The sequence below is a fragment of the Eucalyptus grandis genome, chromosome 6, assembly GCF_016545825.1.
Source record: "Eucalyptus grandis isolate ANBG69807.140 chromosome 6, ASM1654582v1, whole genome shotgun sequence".
Classification (NCBI taxonomy): Eukaryota; Viridiplantae; Streptophyta; class Magnoliopsida; order Myrtales; family Myrtaceae; genus Eucalyptus; species Eucalyptus grandis.
In genome coordinates, this window is record NC_052617.1 from 34,857,509 (window position 1) to 34,881,022 (window position 23,514).

Below are 23,514 nucleotides of genomic sequence, written 5' to 3' on the forward strand. Positions count from 1 at the left end.
TTCACTTGCTGGCACATCAGACACTTGGCAACATGTTTGACAATGTCTACTTTCATACTGGTCCACCAATAATGTTGACACTGGTTCTGATACATCGTCATACTGCCTGGATGAATGTTGCAACTACTACGGTGGGCTTCTAACAAGATCTCCTCCTTAAACTCTGCATCGTCAGGTACACATAGTCGCCCACGAAACTTTAGTGTTCTGTCCTCAGTAACTTGAAAGTCATCTTTCCTCTTTTCCGCATCCTCTTGCAGAATTTTTTGGATCTCAGGGTTTGTCAACTGCAATGTCCTAATCCCTATCTACACTTCTGCTTCAATTATGAGGGTGGCCATAAGACTTGAAATGTGGCCTACCTCAAACTTGAAATCCGAATCTTGAACTCCTTCTAGTAGAATCCACTCTTAAACCATTATCTACGCAATCAAAGACTTCCGACTTAATGCATCCATGACCTTGTTAGCTTTTCCGAGATGATACATGATGTCGTAGTTGTAGTCCTTGAGAAGTTCCATCCAATGACGCTATCTGATGTTCAACTCCTTCTAAGAGAATAAATACTTTAGGCTCTGGTGGTTCGTAAAAATCTAGAACTTTTCCCCGCATAAGTAATGTCTCCAAATCTTCAGAGCACAGATGATCGCTGTGAGTTCTAAGTCATGCGTCGGATAATTCAACTCATGAGACCTCAATTGACGGGATGCGTATGCAACAATTCTCCCATGTTGCATTAAAATGCAGCCCGGTCCTCGGTATGACGCATCACTATAGATCTCATATCCTCCAGGACTAAACGGATTTGTCAGCACGAGTGCGGTAATCAGCTTCTCCTTGAACTCTTGGAAACTACGCTCGCACTTATCTGTTCACTCGAACTTTTCTTCATTTTTCAGCAATCGAGTTAGAGGCATGGCTATCGCAGAAAATCTTTCCACGAACCGTCTATAATAGCTTGCCATTCCCAAGAAACTTCTCATCTCTGTCACTAACATTGGTCTTGGCCAGTTTATAACTACTTCGATCTTAGTCAGGTCCACATAAATCCCTTCGCCAGAAATCACATGATCTAAGAAAGCCACACGAGTTAGCCAAAGTTCACACTTATTGAACTTGACGTACAGCCTGTGTTCTCGCAGCGTCTGAAGTACCATCCTTAATTATCGTTCATGCTCCTCTAGACTTCTCGAATATACCAAAATGTCGTCGATAAACACAATCACGAACTAGTCCAGGTACTCTTTGAATACTCGATTCATCAAATCCATGAAAGCAGCTGGGGTGTTGGTCAAACCAAATGGCATTACGGTGAACTCATAATGACCGTAACGCATACTAAAAGCTATCTTTGATATGTCTTCCTTTCTAATCCTCAACTGATGGTAACCCATCCTCAGGTTGATCTTGGAAAATATCGACGCTCCTTGTAGCTAATCAAACAAGTCATCAATCCTTGGCAACGGATACTTGTTCTTAATCGTTACCTGATTAAGTTGCCAATAGTCGATGCAAAGATGCAACGAACCATTATTCTTCCTTACAAACAAAACTGGCACTATCCAAGGTGATGCATTAGGACGTATAAATCCCTTGTCTAATAACTCCTACATCTACACCTTCAATTCCTTTGATTCTGATAGTGCCATACGGTAAGGAGCCTTAGAAATTGGTTCCGTCCCAGGTGCTAACTCAATCACAAACTCAATTTCCCTTTCTGGGGGCAAATCAGGTAATTCCTCGGGAAACACGTCAGAAAACTCCTGCACTACGGCGATGTTCTCCATCTTCGACTCCTTAACTGACGTATCCACTACGGTTGCTAAATAACCTTGACAACCCACCTTTAACAAACGGGTTGCCTCAAGCGACGAGATTAAGGTAATTGAGGGTCCCCCTTGACTTCCAATAAACTCAAAACTTTCACCTGCTAACGGGTTAAACTAAATCGCTTTACGATAATAGTCTACGGTAGCTCATTGCTTGGTGAGCCAATCCATGCCAATGATCACATCAAAATCAAACATGGCCATCATAATCAGATCTATCATTTCCCCTTGCTCACCAATCACTAACTTGCAACCGGGACACCTTATCGCAGACAACAGTTATCCTTTAACGGGGTGGATATATTAATGACTGCCTCCAACGATTCTAGACTCAATCCTACCAACTTAACAAATTGCTCAGCAATAAATGAATGCATGACTCCAGGATCAAAAAAAGCATAAGTAGCATGGTCGTTCAGTGAGACCGTACGTGTAACTATGTCCTGTGAGTCCTCCGCCTCCCTTTAGGTGACATCATACACCCTTCCCTACATCGGAGGCCTGTTCAAAACACCTTATTGTGCGTCTTGCGACGCACTCCCTCTCGGTTGTCCCATCTGCAGCAATGGCACCTGTGCTCCCATGGGCTTGCTCGAATAGTCCTTAATCTGGTAGCCATGCTGGCCACATCCATAACAAGCTCCCATCCTAGTAAAACACGAGGTTGATCCATGTCTTCTCCCACAGAAACGGCACACGAAATTCGAGTTGGATGCCGACTTTCCAATTCCACCCTTTCGGTTAGGCGGAATGGAATACCTTTCGGTTGGGCAAAATGGAATACCTTCCTCCTATCATCAGCCTTTTTTTCGAACCAATTGTTATCTCTGTTGGGCCCGAACCGCGACCCAGATGCAGCGGCTCGCTCGTTCAGGTTCCTCTTGATTAGCTGAGCCCTCTCATACAGCTCATTGTAATCCTTGAGATTCAGCGGCACCAGCGGATCCTTGATCTTTGGCTTCAAACCGTCTCTGAACCTCCTCGCTCTGTCCACTGGGTCTTCAATCAGCCTTGGTGCATACTTGGACAATTTTGCAAATTTTGCCTTATACTAGTCCACTAACATTAGGTTCTGTCGAAGACGCTGGAATTCGACCATTTTATGCTCTTTGGTGCGGTCTGAAAAGTACTTCCCATAGAAGACTTCCACGAAGGCATTCCACTCCGGAACCGTACCTTCGGGAAACACTCTCACTCTAGTGGCTTCCCACCAAGTGCTTGCGTTCCCTTGCAACTGGTAGACCGCCATGCCTACCTTGTCTTCCTCAAAGTACCTTAGTAGTGTGAAGACCTTCTCTAGCTCTCGAATCTAGAGGGTTGCAACCTCAGGATCACCTGCTCCTAAGAACCTCGGCGGTTTCAACTTCAGGAACAGTTCCACCAACTTATGCATGAGCTACTCACCATACCCATTTCTAGGTGGGACTTCAGCAGGTGCAGCGGCAATAACAGCAATGGCATTGGCAGCAACAGTGGTGGCGGTGGTAGTAGTAGCTTGGTTTTGAGCCTGCTGACCCATCATATTCCCTAGGGTCTTTAGCGCCTGAACGATTCCATCTATCCTAGGATCGCCTGGTGCTCCTACCCCAGTACCAGCCTGTGGCAGTACTCTTTCTCTCGCTGGCATTCTACATCAGGTACCAATCCGAGTCAGCATCCTACCCCGAGTACCAATCGCTACTGCCTTCTTTCTAGGAGTCCTCTGCTGAAGATCGCTCATATGGCAGAATCTTTACAGAAATCTACTTTCCAATTCTAACACAGAATTAGAAATCTGAACGACCCGCACAAAACAATGAATCAATGACAAGCATCAGCGTAAGGAAAAAGTCTTTCCTAGCTAACTATCCCATAACCCATCGCACCTTATCACTCCAAACATTGACTAGGCTCTGATACCACTTCGGGCGAGGATGTCACACCCCAAACCCCGGGTACACGCACATCCCTTGGCAGTCAATTAAAAATGCGACGTCTCAGATCGCGTCAACCCATTCTTTTTATCTTTCAATTAAGCATATTCGGAAGCAAATTAAATAAACCTCAGCCAATAAATAAACATATGGATAGTAAAAACATGCTAGTGATTTTTCACAAACTACGCTTTATAAACATATCAAGTTAACCCTACGAGTTCATATACACAAGTCTGTCTCAAAAAGAGCTACTAAGAAACCTACACCCCGGATCCCTCTGACTCGGGCTCGGGATCCTCCACAACACCATCCGGTATATCGATGTCCATGGGGTGACCTACCTCCCCATCCTCCGTTTCGATGGGCGATTCATCAAAACCCTGCGGAAGACCCTCCCGAGCACCGTTGCGCTTGTTAATGAACTGTGCTTTGAAACAATGAGGTACCAAATGAAAGAGATTCTCATCAATCCAAACTGTGGTCACCACTAACTTGCGAGTTTGAGTGGTCCTAGGAATAGGGAAAAAGGTAGACTTTGAGTCCATCTCCCACGAATACCCAAAACGAACAGGACGTATCCCCATACTAAGGACTTGAAAAAAGTTAACCACGACAGGGTGAGATAAATCTCAGTGAGTCAAAACCCTAAACCTCGATTAGGATGCCAATTCGCCTTGAAGGCGGTCCTAAACACGCACCATACAAAACTCACCTCGCCTCGGTGCGTTCCTGCATGTTAGCTCATCACACATGCTATTATCAATGCAACATGCGTAATTTAATAACCGAAACACATGTTCTCACTCTTCAAACATTCACATGAGTCCCGATTATAAGGTGAAACTATTATGACACATCCCATACCGTGCCACACAATTTTGTCTCATAATTAGGCGCAACTATCATAACCATTCAGGCGTGTTCCAGTTATTACGATCCATCGGCCATGGCCAACTCAGTAGTCGGCGGTCATCCGGCATAACCGGGTATTGTCCCTCTCCATCGGGCATGGCAACATCTAGTACTACACGCTTAGATGGCATTCCATAAAGGAGTATTGGCCCAACCTCCTCTGCAACTTGGCATCCGTTGACGTGGGGCATCCGAACTTAATCAGGAATCGCCCTCTCGACTCTCGTCAGGTGACATGTTCCGATAATGACCATATGAGCGCATACTTGGCCAAGAATATCGTGCTTTGCGTTTAAATACCTCGTTTTTAAATAATGAACTTGGCCACTTTTCCTTTGTATTAAAAATTCCCAGTAAAATAATCGTGCGTGATCACGTATTTAAATTGAACCATTAAACATAGCACGCTCCCATTTTAAAACTCCATGATTTTATATAGTACATAAAAATTGGCGTCGAAACCCGACACCTAGCATTTTTCTATTTAAATGCCCATAAAATTGAGTTTTACAATAATAATCGACAACTACCATCAAGCAATCAATTGCACATATAAGCCATCAAAATCACACAAAATTCCGTCCAGAAGAACAAGAGTAAAATTTTGCAAAACGTCTTGCTTTAGATGACGTGTAATCTAGCTCCAACGACGGAGTCAAGCCCCAAATGATATATCTAAAGTAACCGGACTAAACGACGACTATTTATAGTCATGGGTATCAATTCTTCTATGCCGTGTTTTGCGGAGTGAACTCTTGGGTTGCTCTCTCTTTCATCACATCGGATCTCGTACGAACTTTAAGGGAAACTTTCCATAACCAATGTTAAGTTTTCAATGTTGTTGACTTGCATCCTGGTCCTTACTCTAAAGAAGACTAAGGAGTCTTTGCAAATAGAGGGTGACGCATAACAAATGTTTGGTGTTACAACTTGTGATGTGAGATGTGTGAAAAAAAATCACAAGAAGTATCTTTCTTTGTTGATAATTGTTGGTATTTACTAGTCAAGTCCCATCTACATCTTGCATTGCACATGTAACGCCTTACTTAGACGAGAGATGGAGTATGATCTAACTCAATCCACGTGGCTCAAGCCCCAAATGAAATACCTGAAGCAACTGGACAAAAGGACGACTATTTATAGTCACGGGTATTACTTCTTCTACACCGTGTTTTGCGGAGTGGAATCTTCTCCAAAACTGCCATTGATTCAAGTGGATGTGAACTCTTGGGTCGCTCTCTCTTCCATCACATCGGATGTCGTACGAACTTTGAAGGGAACTTTCCATAACAAATGTTAAGTTGTCAGTGTTGTCGACTTGCATTGTCACGCCCCGATCCTCAGGCACGCGCACATCCCTTACTTTTTGATTGATTTTAAAATGCGATATCCCATGACTATGTATCGCCGACCCTTTCATTTATATATGCACATGCAAAAGCGGTTATAAATCTCCAGACAATAAAACAATGGGATAGAAAAGCATGCCATATATTTTTCATACTGAAAATTCACAACCACACATTTTTACACGCATCTCATAGTATTCTACAATACTATATATACGTAAGTCTGATCTAACATCTATTCACATGCAGACAAGGTCTTATAAGACAGGACGAGATCTCAGTCCTCATCCGAGTCGTACTCGGGGTCATCCTCGGGGTCCTCCTCCACGTACTCCTCTTCGGGTTCCTCATCAGGGATCTCCTCCTCAGATTCCTCCTCCTTAAGCTCCTCATCTGGGTCCTGAAATGGTTATTCAATAACCATTGAGACAACGTCTCAGCAAGTTCTACCCCCTAAGACCCGATTAGTAAACTAATATACCTCAGGGCTGCCTATGCACAACATGAGTCAGAGGACTTACCTTGGCCTCAGATGCCACCTGCATATTAGTACAGGTCAAATAGGCATCCAAGCAATCACATCACTGATCGAAGCATGGATCAAATCGACCTAGTCGATTACATGCCAACAAGACCACTCACGGTCATTCCCATTCAATCAATCAATTCACAATATTAAATCAAGGCAATGATCAATTGACTTAGTCGATTACATGTCAGTCGGACCATTTCTCGGTCATTCCAGTCATTGCTATATAGTCTCAACCGATAAAACCAATCACCGAGCCACGTGCATTCTCCAAGGCGATGCATCAAGTCACCGAGCCCACGTGCCCTTTAAAATGCCATTTTGAATCAGCGAACCCACGTGCATTCTCGAAGGCGATGCATCAAGTCACCGAGCCCACGTGTCTCTTCAAGATGCCAAATGTACTCATTGAGACCACGTGCATTCTCCGAGGTAATGCATCAAATTACCGAGCCCACGTGTCTCTTTCAAGATGCCACACTTAATCACCGAGCCCACGTGCATTCTCCAAGGTAATACATTAATTTACTGAGCCACATGCCTTTTCCAAGGTGATACATAACCTATCATGAATCCACTATACACATGACCAAATTCCTAGATGCCATGTCTAGGCATCGGGTCAGCATACATCTTACACACTCACTTTTGTTTCCATAATTTCCAGTATGATCGGTAGTCTACCACAATACCTTTGTCACTAGCAATCGATACTCAATTATTCACCAGTCAATTACTCAAATTAATTCAATTTAGGGATAATCCCTAAAAATCCACAATTAAATTAATTCAGCACGACGTAGAACTCAATTAAATAAACGGACTGCACCACGACAATCAGCACGAAATTCCGGTCACCAACCATCTCGGTTGAATTTCCGGAAAATAAATAATTAAATAATTAATTTTGAAAATTAAATAAATAAGTACAGTAAATTCAATTTAGCACAATATAAAGCTCAATTAATAAATGGGCTACGCCACGATCATCAGCTTAAAATCCAGGTCACAGGCCATCCCAGTTGAATTTTCGGAAAATAAATAATTAAATAATTAATTTCGAAAATTAATATTTAATTCCTAAACATTCCAATTAGGCCCGAATTGCCTAATTAACACCCGATAAGGGTCGGGAAAAATCCCAAGAAGCATCCAATAAATATTATAGGCAATTCTCCATCTAAGTAAACTAACCAAACAACTAATATGCAATGCAATTAACTAATAATCGCTAATCAATTCTATTCTAGCCACCTAATTACACTTAACTAACACTAATCAACTTTTAAGTATAATTAGCAAACTAAGAAGGCATTAGTGAGTAAAACTCACACAAAACAACGAGGTCAACACGAGAATCGACTTTCCTCAAGGCGGGCCGAGCATCCGGGCTCGAGAAGACGGCCAAAACGGGCTACGAAGGTGCTGCCATACCCATTTTCCAACTCTCTATGCTGTATGCACCGACTGATCTTCTGCAGCTGCCGAGGTCTTCTTCGGTTGCTGCTGTCGACCAAAAAGCCAAGAAGAGGAAGGAGATGGAGAGAGACAACAACAGGAGAGAGGAGGGAAGAAGAGAAAACCGGTTTCTCTTTTTCTCTCTCACTCTCTCTCTCTCTCTCTCTCTCTCTCTCGGGTCATCCACAAACACTTGGCCCACCATGACCTCACATGAGGTCATCTTCCACTCACACCAAGCTTCCACAACTATCTTCAATGGGTCCAATTTCTTTTTCCGCCGTGGCATGAAATCTTGTACACTTAATTCAATTTAAACCAAATTGGAAAATCGGGATGTCACACGCATCTTGGTCCTTACTGTAAAGAAGACTAATGAGTCTTCGCAAAAAGAGGGCCATGCATATCAGATGTTCGGTGTTACAACTTGTGATGTGAGACATGTGATAATCATTAGTTTACTAGTCAAGTCCCATCTACATCTTGGATTTCACATGTAACGCCTTAGTTGGACGAGAGATGGAGTATGATCTAGCTCAATCCATGTGGCTCAAGCCCCAAATGAAATATCTAAAGTCACCGGACAAAAGGACGACTATTTATAGTGATGGGTATTAATTCTTCTATACCATGTTTTGTAGAGTGGAGGAACCTTCTCCAAAACCGCCATCCATTCTAGTGGGATGTGAACTCTTGGGTTGTTCTCTCTTCCATCACGTCAGATCTTGTATGAATTTCGAGAACTTTCCATAACCAATGTCTAGTTTTCTGTACTGTTGACTTGCATCCCGGTCCTTGCTCTAAAGAAGCCTAATGAGTCTTCCCAAATAGAGGGCCACACATATCAGATATACGGTGTTAAAACTTGTGATATGAGACATGTGGATCACAATTCACAAGAATCACAATTCACAAGAAGTATCTTTCTTTGTTGATAATCGTTGGTTTATGAGTCAAGTCCAATATGCATCTCGCATTTCACATGTAATGCCTTACTTAGATGAGAGATGGAATATGATGTAGCTCAAGCCCCAAGCAAACTATCTGAAGTAATTGGAAAAACCGGTGACCATGTATTGTCATAGATATCATCGATTCAAGTGGGATGTGAACTCTTGGGTCACTCTCTCTCGTCACATTGGATCTCCTACGATTTTTTAGGATAACATTCTTTAACCAATTTAAAGTTTAGCATTGTTGACTTACATCTTGGTCCTTGCTTTAAAGGAGACTAATGAGTATTTGCAAATAAAGGGCCACGCATATCATATATACGTGTTACTAGTTGTGATTTGAGATGTGTGGATCACAATTCACAAGAAGCATATCTTTCTTTATTGATAATTGTCAGTTTACTAATCAAGTCCCATTTGCATCTTGCATTTGACATGTAACGCCCTACTTATATGAGAGATGGAGTATGATCCAGCTCGATCCATGTGGCTCTAGCTCGATCCATTTATCATCATAAATATCATCGATTCAAGTGGGATGTGAACTCTTGGGTCACTCTCTCTTCCGTCACATCAGATCTCCTACGATCATCGAGGGGAACTTTCTTTAACCAATGTTAAGTTTTCAGCATTGTTGACTTACATCCCGATCCTTGCTCTAGAAAAGACTAATGAGTCTTTGCAAATAGAGGGGCACGCATATTAGATGTACAATGTTACAAGTTGTGATGTGAGACGTGTGGATCATAATTCACAAGAATTTTTCTAATGGGAGCAAGAGGGCGGTAATCTAAATGAACGAAGCTTGCTAGTCCATTGATATATCTGATTTATAAAAGCGAAAGACAAAAGAAGTTTTAAATCAGAAACCAAAATGAAGCAAGGCTATTCAACTTGTTCTGTGATTTCATGTGTTTACTTTTATTCCTCACATTAAGTTCAAAGCTTTGAGTGCAAATCCTGAACTTTCTATCCAGTGTGAACTTCCATTCATACGAATCTATCGAGCAATTTCGAATTCATGGATTTCCAATAATGTCGTCCTTGTCTCGAGCAAGTCATCATGGAGTGATCCACAAGAAGGTGGGATCAATTAAAGCAATTAGGACCTTTCTTGTGTGCGTGAGCATAAGAAAAATCCTTTAGCAATGGATGCTCTTGACTTCCACATCCAACAGCTCGATTTGTCGAATATGCGGGTCCCAATGCTGAACTCTCCATCGAGTGTGAACTTATATTCATACAAGTCTATCGAGCAATTTCGAATTCATGGATTTACAATAATGTCGTCCTTGTATGTAATAAAGATATGTTACCGTGAATTGATGAATGAAAACAAGGGATAAGAGACACAAGACAAATGTGGCTGCTAAAAGGCCCAAGAGTCGAAAAAAGAAAAAGGTGAATAATCAAAATAAAGCTCTCGATGCTTACTTGAGACCATATATGCGATAGAAGCCATTGCAGTTTGCATAAATGTTCGATCATTATTGTGTCCATCCAGCTTTAATGTCTCTCCATGCTATATATTCATATCGGTCCAATTCCAAACATTTTATGTCTTTGAGAAAAGAAAATTTGTCTAACCAAATATCACAACAAAGGTCACCATAATAGATTTGAAACTCCTTATTTTAGCTCTTGCTATTTCTGTTTTGCTTGTTTCCTTTCCGTCAATATCTATTTGACACGGTTACGTGAGACGCTACTTACATGGGAGACCAAGGAAAATGGAGTAGATGGTTAGGTCCTCCGTTGACGTCAAAGTCTATCCACATTGGCAATTCGTCCAGTCTTGTCCTATGCCGTTTTTCACCGCGCGGAGAAATCTTCTCCAAAATCACTACTGCTTCAAGTGGAATGTAAACCATTGCGTCACTTTCTCTTTCATCCCATCTTCCGTACTGCTAATGGCATATTAAGATAGCTTCTCAACTATATTTTCACATTGGTCCGTTTCCAAACAGTTCAAGTTTTTGAGAGAAGATAACTTGTCTAACCTGATACCACATATCATGTTTTACACGTAACACGCTACTTCCATGCAGATCGATGAAAATGGAGTAGATGGTTAAGTCCTCCATTGACGTCAAAGTCTATCCACATTGGCAATTCGTCCAGTCTTCTCCTTTGCCGTGTTTCACCGTGCGGACAAATCTTCTCCAAAATCGCTATCGCTTCAAGTGGAATGTGTCCACATACAAGAATTCTGGTGTTCAGATTTTGATCCGATTGGCCGTCCGATGCCTAAGTAACGGGGGAGGAGAGTGTATGGCAGGAAGTACTATGTGAGGAAGGAGAAGCTTACCTAAGTTGCTTTCATAGTATTTTAAAGTGTGAATTATTTTTGTTATTAAATGTTGATCTACATGTGGTAGTCTAATTATTATCGGTGGCTGCATGTCATGACAAGTAGCTAGTTCATGACATGTCATGTCAAACCGCCCTTACTGGCCAATAAGCTCTTGACCTTAGTGGTTCCAGTATCGACTCTTTCAATGGAATAGCTTTTACATGGCATGCATCCTTTTGTCAGATTAACCCGACTCTACTTATCATCTCCATATTGTCTCGCCTTAACCATATCTGTCGGGAAGCACACATGATCAATAGTCCAGATGAGCTTGGTATACCATGCAATGCATCTAGAAGAGAATGAAGTCAAGTCATTATGGAATGCTCCATGAGATGGTGGAATCAATTAAAGCAATAAGACTTTCCTTGTGCCTGCAGGTGCAAGGAAAGTCCTTTAGTGATGAACACTCTTGACTTCCACGTCCAACGACTCAATTTGCAGAATACCCAAGTCCGGAAACTGAACTTTCTATCCAATGTGAACTTAAATTCATACAAATCTATCGAGCAATTTCAAATTCACGGATTTACAATAATGTCGTCCTTGTATCGAGCAAGTCATTATGGAATGGTCCACTAGAAGGTGGGATCAATTAAAGCATCTAGGACCTTTCTTGTGTGCGCAGGTGTAAGAAAAGTCCTTTAGCAATGGATGCTCTTGACTTCCACATCCAACAGCTCGATTTGTCGAATATGTGGGTCCCAATGCTGAACTCTCCATCGAGTGTGAACTTATATTCATCATAATCTATCGAGCAATTTCTAATTCATAGATTTACAATAATGTCGTCCATGTATGTAATAAAGCTACATTACCGTGAATCGATGAATGAAAACAAGGGATAAGAGACGCAAGACAAATGTGGATGCTAAAAGGCAAAAAAGTCAAAAAATTAAAGAAAAAAGAAAAAGGTAAACTAATTAAAACAAAGCTCTCGATGCTTACTTGAGACTATATATGTGACAGAAGCCATTGCAGTTCACATAAATGTTCGATCATTATCGTGTCCATCTGGCTTTAATGTTTCTCCATGCTACCTATTCATATCAGTCCGATTCCAAGCAGTTTTGTGTCTTTGAGAAAAGATAATTTGTCTAACCCGATATCCCAACAAAGGTCACCATTATTGATTTGAAACTCCTTATTTTAGCTCTTTCTCTTTCTATTTCGCTTGTTTTCTTTCCGTCGATGTCTATTTGACACGGTTACGTAACCCGATACTCACGTGAGAGACCAAGGAAAATGGAGTAGATGGTTAATTCCTCCATTGACGTCGTCGGTCCATACTTGGAAATTTGTCCAGTCTTCTTCAATACCGCGTTTCCTTTCTTTTGGTCCGAAATGCGGTCTCAGTGCGTGGAGGATTCTCCTCCAAAATCACCATTACTTCTGGTGGGATGTGATCTTTTTTGTCACTTTCTCTTACATCACATCTTTCATTGCCGACAGAAATTTTCTTGACCATGTTAAATACTTTTTTCAACCAAAAACATGAAATGGTGATCATCTTATGATCAGGTAAGATTTACCCAATTGAGCCTATAACACACCACGCCAAAATATATTTTTCTTGATGATGTCTGATAACGATCTCTACACGAAAACAAAGAGAAAATATAGCTCAAAACACTCATTAGTATTTCTGGAAAAGAAAAAGAAAACCGAAAATAAGACTTCGTAGTGCATTTGTTGAATTCATGCTTTTTCGGCAACGGATTGATTATTTATTAAAGCAGGTTGGGATTATATTTCTGCAGTAATAAGTTATCGCTTTGTGGACTTACATCCCAATCCTTACTCTACCAAAGACTTATAAGTCTTTGCAAATAAAGGGCCATGCATATTAAATATACGATGTGCATTGCGCATGTTACCGAAAAATATAAAGGAAATAGCGACCACAAAAATGAGAATTCATAAAGTAATTGCATAATATTGATAATTTAGGGAAAAATGTGTATTACCTCTCAAATTTCAAGAGAGTTTTGTGTAATATCTCCCAGAAAAGAAATTTGATATTTTCTCTCATTCATTGAGAAGCAGCGATCATTGACCTGTTTGTTGACTTGATGGTGTCGATTCTTTTATAAATACGTGGGTTATAGTTAGTCCCTTATAACACATGCGCACCTAGAAATGAAGAAAAGCCCACCCCAAAAAACCTCAAACCTCTCATGGCCTCATCTCAGAAACAACTCTCAATGTTGTTCCTCGCTTACCTTCTTCTCATATTCCCGCAACAAATGTCTTGTCTTGCTTCATCTCGAAGCTCTTCTCTAGTTGCCCTTACTGATGCTAGTAACCTACGGTAAATGAGGAAGTGGAGACACTCCAAACATGGAAGTCTAAGTTAGACAGCGGGAGTCGCTATAATTTGTCTTCATGGAATGGAAGCAGCCCTTGCTCATGGCGCGGAATCGATTGTGATCCTCTGGGGAGCGTTGTGAGCTTCAACCTTTCATCTTTTGCCATACGTGGTACGCTTCACTCTCTCAATTTCTCCCATTTGCCCAACTTGGTCACTCTTAGCCTTCCCTACAATAAGCTCTTCGGGAACATCCCTCTGAGCATTGGCCATCTTTCCAAGCTTATTCGTCTGGAGTTAACTGGAAATAACCTTTCGGGAAACATTCCAATTGAACTTGGGTCATTGCGATCTTTACAATATCTCGATCTTGCTAGTAATAATTTGACTGGCCCAATTCCCATTGAGATACTTGGCTTGAGCAACTTGACAGTACTAAGCCTTGCATTTAATAAGCTTTATGGTTCCATTCCTAAAGAAATAGGAATGCCACCTTTACAATATATCAATCTTAGTCATAATGATTTGACTGGCCCAATTCCCGTTGAGATACTTGGCTTGAGCAACTTGACATTTCTAAGCCTTGCATATAATAAGCTCTTCGGGAACATCCCTCTGAGCATTGGCCATCTTTCCAAGCTTATTCATCTGGATTTAAGTCACCATAACCTTTCGGGAAACATTCCAATTGAACTTGGGTCATTACAATCTTTACAATATCTCGATCTTTCTTGGAACAGCATCGCTGGTCCTATTCCTTCTTCCATCGGAAACATGAGTAGCTTGGGGGAGTTATGGCTTGGTGGTAATCAACTTGTCGGATCCATTCCAAAGGAAATAGGAAGGTTGGGGTCTCTCCATAAACTTGACTTACCTTCCAATTATCTCAAAGGATCCATTCCAATTGAACTTGGGTCATTGCGATCTTTACAATATCTCGATCTTTCTGAGAACATCATCGCCGGTCCTATTCCTTCTTCCATCGGAAACATGAGAAGCTTGGGGCATTTATTGCTTGGTGTTAATCAATTTGTCGGATCCATTCCAATTGAACTTGGGTCATTGCGATCTTTACAAAGTCTCGGTGTTAAGGAGAACAACATTTCCGGTCCTATTCCTTCTTCCATTGGAAACATGAGTAGCTTGGGGGGTTATGGCTTGATGGTAATCAACTTGTCGGATCCATTCCAAAGGAAATAGGAAGGTTGGGGTCTCTCCATGGACTTGGCTTATCTTCCAATTATCTCAAAGGATCCATTCCAATTGAACTTGGGTCATTGCGATCTTTACAATATCTCGATCTTTCTAACAGCAGCATCATCGGTCCTATTCCTTCTTCCATCGGAAACATGAGTAGCTTGGGGGAATTATGGCTTGGTGTTAGTCAACTTGTCGGATCCATTCCAAAGGAAATAGGAAGGTTGGGATCTCTCCGTCAACTTGACTTATCTTCCAATTATCTCAAAGGATCCATCCCTACAACTTTAGGAAATTTGAGTAATTTGACATATCTTTACCTCTCTGACAACCAGCTTTCTGGCTCCATACCTTTGGAAGTTGGAGGAATGAGTTCATTGATAAAAATGCAATTGGGATCCAATAATTTAACAGGTCCTATCCCGTCGTCCATAGGCAACTTGACCCACCTATCAGACCTTCATATTGCCAACAACTTATTGTCGGGCTCTAGATGAATAATCTCACATCCCTCACAAGAGTAAGTCTGGATGAAAATCACTTTGTTGGCCAATTGCCACAAGAAATATGCAGTAGCCAAACTCTTATTAATTTTAGTGCAAGAAACAATCACCTCACTGGAATCTCAAGAAGCCTGAAAAATTGTTCAAGTTTGATTAGACTTGGGCTCAAAAACAACTTGCTCAAGGGAAACATAACTGATGCACTTGGTGTGCACCCCTCCTTGGATTACCTTGAGTTGAACAACAATGAACTTTACGGTGAGCTACCCTCGACATTGAGTGAATGTAGAAAATTGACAAGCTTGATAATCTCCAACAATAAAATCTCCGGTGCCATACCACCTCAGCTTGGAAACATGACTCAATTGGGGAAACTTGATCTCTCTTCAAATTATATTGTTGGAGAAATTCCTAAAGACCTAGGAAAATTGAAGTTGCTAGTACAGCTTTTGTTGGACTGTAACCTTTTGGTAGGCCACATCCCTCAAGAACTTGGAGCATTGTCCAATCTAGAAACACTCAACTTGGAGGAAATAACTTGAGCGGCTCAATTCCTACCCAACTTGGGGAGGGCTCCCACCTTCTATTCTTAAATTTAAGTAGGAATAATCTAGAAAAGAGTATTCCCATCGAGATTGGGAATCTTCAATCCCTTCAGCATCTCGATCTAAGTCAAAATTTGCTCACGGGAGAAATACCTAGACAACTTGGGCTATTGCACAGATTAGAAATACTCAATCTCTCACACAATCAATTATCGGGTTCAATTATGTCAACATTTCAAGATATGATAAGCTTGACATCCATCGACATATCGTTTAATGAGTTAGAGGGTTCTTTACCAAACATTCCAGCCTTTCGTAATGCTACGATTGGAGTTGTGAGAGGGAACAAAGGCTTGTGCGGAGACATTGCTGGTCTTGGCCCCTGTACAGCACCAATGTTGAAAGGAAGAAACAAAAACAAAAAGTTGCTGCTAGTTTTGATTCCTACTTTGGGTTGCCTACTTTCTTTGCTTCTTGTTGTGGGAGCTTCAAGTATTGGATGCCGAAGAATAAGAAAAACAAAGGCTACTTCGGCTAATGGAAGCTATGAAAACCCCTGGGTAATATGGAGCTTTGATGGAAGAACGGTTTATGAGAGCATCATTGAAGCCACGGAAGAGTTTGATGCCAAATATTGTATCGGTGTGGGAGGACAGGGGAGTGTTTACAAGGCCCAGTTGCAAACAGGTGAAACTGTTGCTGTAAAGAAATTTAAAGAAGCTGTGGACGTAGAAATGGCCAATCAAAAAGCATTTGAACAGGAGATTCATGCTCTGACCGAAGTTTGGCATCGGAATATCATTAGGCTCCGTGGCTTTTGCTCGAGTTCTCGACATTCATTTTTGGTATACAAGTTCTTGGAATCGGGCAGCTTGAAGGATGTATTGAACAATGAAGAGAGGATGGCAACATTTGGCTGGAATAGGAGAGTGAATGTTGTCAAAGGGGTGGCTTATGCATTGTCCTACATGCACCATGAATGCTCTCCTCCTATAATTCATCGAGATGTCTCGAGCAAGAACATTTTATTGGATGAAGAATATGAAGCTCACGTCTCTAATTTTGGCATGGCTAAGGTTTTAAAACCTTATTCATCCAATTGGACTTCCTTTGCAGGCACCTTTGGATATGCAACTCCAGGTAAGTTGGTTTCTTCAAAATTTCACCTCGCTTAACTTTTATGGATAGGAAAGTGATCATACTTGGGATCCTCATCTCCAACCACCTTCCTTTCTATTTCCAAATTCCTAATACCAAGTCCAACACTATCTACGCGATTTGAAAGTTCGATTAAATATTAATTGATATGTAGGCCACTAATTCAAAAAGTGAAACTTTTTCCTAAAGCATTGGAAAATTTTAAAGCCCATTGGAATCTAAAGAATGTATTAATTTATATTTATAATTCTCTACACTTGATTTACTGAAACTCAATTTAAATTTATAAAGCATAGATATTGTATAAAAGCTAGAAAAAATTTGCTCTTTTCTCTATGTAGAACTCGCATACACGATGGAAGTGAACAAGAAATGTGATGTTTATAGCTTCGGAGTGGTGGCATTGGAAGTAATCATGGGAAGCCATCCCGGCGACCTCATTTCTTCACTCACGTCCTCATCTTCATCACCATCGAACAATTCAACAACTTCTTGGCCACTGAAGGAAGTTTTAGATCAAAGAATTCCATACCCAAAAGGTAATGTACTAGGGGAAGTGGCTTTAGTGACAAAGACGGCATTTTCATGCTTAAATCCCAAACCAAAGCATCGTCCAACCATGCAACAAGTTTCTAGGGCGATATCAACATGTAACTCCATCGTGCGAAGTGCATTAGAGGACATCAAATTGGAAGAACTAGTTGATCCTACATGCTTCACTTTTTGAGATATTTTGGTCTTTCAGTTGTAGCCTGTGTAGCAAATCGTCTTTTGTACTTTTTTTTTTTGGTAAAAATCTTTTGTACTTTATTTATCTTAGCTAATTCCATTATCCATTTTTGTAATGGTTCGTTAGTTACTTGAAAGCTTTTGGGAATTTTTGTCATTTGCAATTCCATCCAGGAACGGTTGCAACGTCCAATCCTTAAGAATAGTTTTAATGATAACAAGATTATTAATATTTCTTATAAATATTACATTTGCTTGTTACAATTTAGCTTTTCGCGTCGAAAATATGATAAATTCAAATGACCACAATTGATGTACGTTGGCATCTAGTTCTGTGAATTTTGGTCCAATTATTTTTAGTTGAATGTGTACCAACATCATAGGTTAAAGAAAACATGAGGTGCAGATTGGAGTATGATTTGCTTTGATCAAATTATGTGAGTAGCTTTACATCCTTCAAAAAAGAGAGAATCAATTTTAGCAAGAATTATTTTCAGAGATTAGTATCTTAAAATTCCTAAAACTCATCACAAAAACACAATTGAGTCATAAAATTGGGCAATCAACTTCCTTCATAAGTTCCTTCCACTTTGCCTAATGGGAAATGGTAATGTTTGATCTTTGTAATTTTTTAATGTGCGTGGCGCTAGTGTGGCACCACCTATGAGGCATGTCCTTAAGAAGAAAAATGAATCACAAAATGAAAATAACTAAGGAAGAAGGATAAATTAGTGAAAGAAAAATATTAATAAAACACCCAAGTTTATTCCTTTTTTAAAGGTGCAAAACCAAGGTATTGGGCTGTGGGGCAAGTGCTGTTGCCCTTGCATGAACTTTGCCAAAGAAGTTGGGGGCATTTTGTTTTGCAAATAAATAAGCGTATTAGAAATTCTAAAATTTTCAAAAAGTGCAATTTCTAAAAATTGTTATGAAAGTGCAATCAAGTCTAAACTTGTCACAAAAGTGTAATTGAATCACAAAACTTTCAAATTTGACAAGTTATCAATGAAAAGACTTGATTTGACAAGTTTCAGGATTTGATTCCACTTTTTGAAAGTTTTGAAACTTTATTACAATTTTGTAATAAGTTTGATGACTTAATTGCACTTTTTAAATGTTTTAGGATTCAATTGTACTTTCATGACAAGTTTTAGGACTTTCTGTGACATCCCAGATTTTCAGTCTTGTTTTCTATTGAATAAATCGGGCATTTCATTAACGCGTCTATAGGACTATTCTCAGAACTGATCATTTTAAAGATAACTAGACTATCTGAGGAAACTATTAAGAATTTTAAGGCAAATAGACTTGAAAATTCGACCAGGAATCGGCTGCTCAACCGTGTTCATCTGCCGAGATCATTATGGCACAGACGTAAATTGATTAGAGATCGAGATATAGGTCGGTTTGACAGAGATGTGTGGCTAATCGTGGGTGACATCACTAAATTGGAAAATTCTCGTCGGCCGACATTAGATTGAATTCTCTATCGTTTTGGTATCCTATGTCCGTATTTGAATTCTCGAGATTTCTACGACAATCGAGAGTTGCCAATGTGTCGAGTGGATTCATTGTGACTCGAAGAAAATCGACCACGGGTCATTTGCACTAAAAAGTTCTGAAAACTACCCAGTAGTCTAGGTCACGCTAAAAACGCATCGAATGGAAATTAACCGTGAATTCGAACCTGATTTCAGAAATCGAAAGTTTAATGGTGTCACGAGTTATTTTAGGAATGTTGATTCAGTCTCAGAAGATTTTTCGGAGATTCGGGGATTTTTACGGAAAATCGATTCAGACGTCGCGGAAATTAACAGAAATTCAGATTGGTCGAATTGAAGAGATTTTCGACTTTCAATCCAAGCTATAAGGCGAAGGGGACCTATAGAAATTATGCAGACTTTTTCTACATCAAATTGGACGTCGAATTTGGGAAAATGTCGAAGAAATAGATGTCCCGAAAAATTGTGAAATTCGGATTTAAAGGAGGGCAGCATTAATTTGGACTTTAAATTGATTTATTGGTGGAATAGTGTGCTTGAAAGTGATTGAGAGACATAGGGGATGAGATTGTGGGCTTGTGGAGCCAAAGCATTCAATGTAATGGCTAAGGATTGTCTAAGTTCACCCTCCTCTTAGCTGGCTTCTCCTTTACGTGCGCTCCATCTTCGGTCTTCATCATCGCTCGCCAATCTACCCCTCCGCAACTTCATTTCTCTCTCCCTCTCGTTGTTGCTTCAGCCCGAGAGCTCACTGACCGGCCCACAACAAACGAAGCAGCTTCACGTGTGACGTCCCTTGCGGTTGCCTCGTCCAGTGCGCGTCCACGAAGTCCACCGAAGCCACCGAAGGAGCTGCCCTCGTCCGTTTCCTCTCAACGCGCGTCTCTCTTGGCCCAAGCGAAGCTGCTCCTCCATCAAGTGTCTTCTGCCAGGCGTCCTCTTCAGTCAACAACCAGAAGCACTGAAGCCTCTTTGTTGACCGAACAACACGTGAATCTCTCCACCAGCTCAACGCCAGCAAGACCAAAGCCCATCGTCTTCATCCAAGTCTCCACGCGTCCCCTGCTGGTCAAACGAAGCTGCCCCTTCTCCCGATTGTTGACCACCGAAGCTCACGCGGCTTCAATCCACCGAATCCCCATCGCCAGCTCACGTCCAAGTCTTCGGTCAATAGAAAATGCCCGCAAGAGCCTGTGTTGACTCCATCGATGAGAGTTCTTCAAGCTACGGCTGTCCGCTCCATCTCTCGGCAACGACGCCAGTTGCATCTCCACGGACGTCTTCGCCAGCAGCTGCTTCCGTCCATGCGTCATCAGCTCGCGTGTCTTCGACCAGTTGAATCCTCGAAGCCCAGCAGCAAATCCAGCAACTTTCGTGGACCATCTGCCAACGAAGCTGAAGCCCGGCAAGCCCACGTGAATCTTTCTTGTTTAGCCCAGCGAAGCCAGAAATTTCGTGGCCCAACAGCTGGGCCTGTCTTCAGTCCTTTGGGCCACCGAATTCAACTCAAGACCAGCAAGCCCAGTTCAGCTTTGTTTCAAGCCCAGTCCAGCAGATTCTTTTGTTGTTTGGCCCAAGCCCAAGAGCAAGTTCAACCCAAAGTCAAGAACAAATCTCAGTTGGGCTAAGATTTGTTGGGCCCAAGTTTAAGGCCCGGTCCAAGCCCGCCGGTGTCGTCGAAAGCCCGATTTCGGCCACCATCGCGTTGTTGTTGCGGTGTCCCGGTCCCCGCTTTTAATCAAGTGAGTAATCTCACTAATCCTCGCTTAGTAGACTAATGATGCTTAAGGGTTGATTAGATTTAATTAAGTGCAATTAGGTGGTTAGATTAGTTTAGAACAATTAAATTAGTGACTTAATGATGCATGTTAGGTGGTTAGGCTTAGTCATTAGCAAGTAGAGACGTACTATTATTTATTGAATGCATCTCGGGATTTTTCCCGACCCTTATCGGGCTTCAATTAGGCATTACGGGCCTAAATTGGATTTTTAGTATTTATTTATTCATTTTCTAAATTAATTATTTAATTATTTATTTTTCAAAAATTAGGCAAGGATAGCCGACGACTGAAATTTCATGCGATTGTCGTGGTGCAGTCCGTTTATTTATTTGAGCTCTACGTTGTGCTGAATTGAATTAATTGTGCAATTTGAGAAATTATTCCTAAATTGATTAAGATTGAGTAATTGAGTTGCGGATGGCTGAGTATGATTGTTTAGCGTTAATAATGCTTTGATGGGCTATTAAGTGGAATAGTTTGTGAGAGTGAATTGAATATACTCTTGGCTGAGATCCATCGGGTACGTTAATATCGTGTGAAAATTTGAGTGAGTTAATGAGTATTTTGGGGATTTATCCCAAAATTGATTAGTGTCGGTATTCAATTAGAATTTGACTGTGAGAGGTTGTGAGTTGAACCTCGAAAGTCGCCCAAAGTATGGTTGTGCGAGTAGGGCCGAGTTCTGCCACCGAATTTGGAGTCGGTCACGCCCGTTGGGCCGTAATCTGCCACCTGATATGGGTCGCGCCTGATAAGGCCGTAATTTGCCACCCGATAGGGGTCGCGCTTGATAAGGCCGTAACCTACCACCTATTAAAGGTCGCGCCCATTGGGCCGTAATTTGCTACCTAAAGATAGGTCGTGTCCTTTGGGACTGTAATTTGTTGCCAAGAAATTTGGTAGGCGATGTTCGTGAAGTCATGAGTATGATTTGAGACTGAATAAGGGAAACGACTGGGGAATAGTCGAATTGACATGAAATCGACTAGGTCGATGGATCGAGATATTGATTTGTGATGTAATTACTTGGATGCCTATTGAACTGTGTTAATATGCAGGTGGAATCTAAGGCCCAGGTAACTCCTATGACCCGTGTGTGTATAGGCAGCCCAGTTAGCATATTGGTTTCCTAATCGAGTCTTAGTGGGGTAGAACTTGCTGAGACGTAGTCTCATCCCGGTTGTGGGACAACATTTCAGGCCTGTAGATGAGCCTGTGAAGAAGGAATCAGAAGAGGACGATGAGCCGGTAAAAGATGAAGAGCTTGAAGGATGTGAGCTCAGTGAAGAAGAGTCAGAAGAGGATCAGGATGATCCTGAGTACGACCTGGATGAGGACTGAGATCCCATCATCTTTTGTGACTCATGTCTAAATGTGAATAGTGTGACTAGAATGTTATGAGTAGTCCTGTGAATAGACTTTGAGTTATGCCATGTATAAAGGTTCGGTTGTGAATTTCAATATGAAAAATATGGCCTTGTTTTTCTATCTCATTGTTCTATTGTCTAGGGAATTATAACTACTTCCGCATGTGCTTAATAAACAAAAGGGTTGGCGATACTTAGTTCTAGGATATCGCATTATAAAATTGACCAAGTATAAGGATGTGTGCGTGCCTGAGGATCGGGGCGTGACACTTTCAATATATTTATCCCTTTTCAAACGAATGTATGTATGGGCAGGCTAGATTTCAAAACCCTTGTCTTGACCCAGCCGGTCCATTAATTGGACCCGAAAATTTTATCCAAATCTGGCCCAATGGGCCTACATGCTGCTTGGTGCTGACGTCTCTCTCTCATCTCCCTCTGTGTCCCTCTGTGGAAAAAAATATTGGGTGTTTTTAATATGACAAGTAGGAAGATACAATTAACCATACACTAATCGATACGTGGCAAATTGAATGGGCTTTGTTCTATTGGGACATGATATGACAAAAGGATCAAATTACATGGTTGCTAAAGTTAATAGGTTCATTATATTTATATTCATAAGTTCATATTTAATGATTGAATTAATAATTTAAAGTAAGTTCAAAATTAATAGCTGCATTAATGATTAGAATCAATGACGTCACTAGTGATCTAAAGTGAGTTTAGAATAAATAGTCAAATTAATGATCCAAAATGATTTTAGACTTAACGCTAAATTAAAGACCTGAAACACTTTTAGATTTAACGATCATATTAATGATCTGAAACGGTCTCAGAATCAATGAGTAATTTAATAATATGAAACGGTTTCAGATTCAAACGATCAATTAATGTTCTGAATTAATTTTAGATGTATCGGTCGAATTAAATATTTGTAATGGTTACAAAGTTAGGCTACGTTTGGTCGTCCGGATTTCTAATCAGGATAGGATTGGATAGGATAGGATATGAAATCCTGGGATTTTTTTATATTCAGTCAATTGTTTGGTGAACAGTAGTATTAAAGTTGGATATATTCACATCATATTATGTACATTTTTTTTATATATAAATGGCATATCA

General features: G+C 40.8%; 1 protein-coding gene and 1 long non-coding RNA gene across 2 annotated transcripts; both read left to right on the top strand.

Annotated features, from left to right (window-relative positions):
* Nucleotides 1-15,901: 15,901 nt before the first annotated feature.
* Nucleotides 15,902-17,766, top strand: LOC104451887 (MDIS1-interacting receptor like kinase 2-like). Its single transcript, XM_010066449.3, has 2 exons — nt 15,902-16,992; nt 17,352-17,766. Exons 1-2 carry the CDS (start codon nt 16,077-16,079, stop codon nt 17,735-17,737), a joined length of 1,302 nt encoding a protein of 433 aa, XP_010064751.2. The 5' UTR covers nt 15,902-16,076; the 3' UTR covers nt 17,738-17,766.
* Nucleotides 17,767-19,904: 2,138 nt separating this feature from the next.
* LOC108956357 lies at nt 19,905-22,492 on the top strand. The gene is made up of 2 exons (XR_005552088.1): nt 19,905-20,983; nt 22,222-22,492. It is a non-coding gene; the product is annotated as an uncharacterized LOC108956357 (long non-coding RNA).
* The last annotated feature ends 1,022 nt before the right edge of the window (nt 22,493-23,514 follow it).

Coding starts and splice junctions, on each gene's coding strand:
- LOC104451887 (XM_010066449.3), top strand. CDS start 16,077: ATGTCAACATTTCAAGATATGATAAGCTTGACATCCATCGACATATCG. Junction 16,993..17,351: donor CTTTGGATATGCAACTCCAG/GTAAGTTGGTTT, acceptor TTCTCTATGTAG/AACTCGCATACACGATGGAA.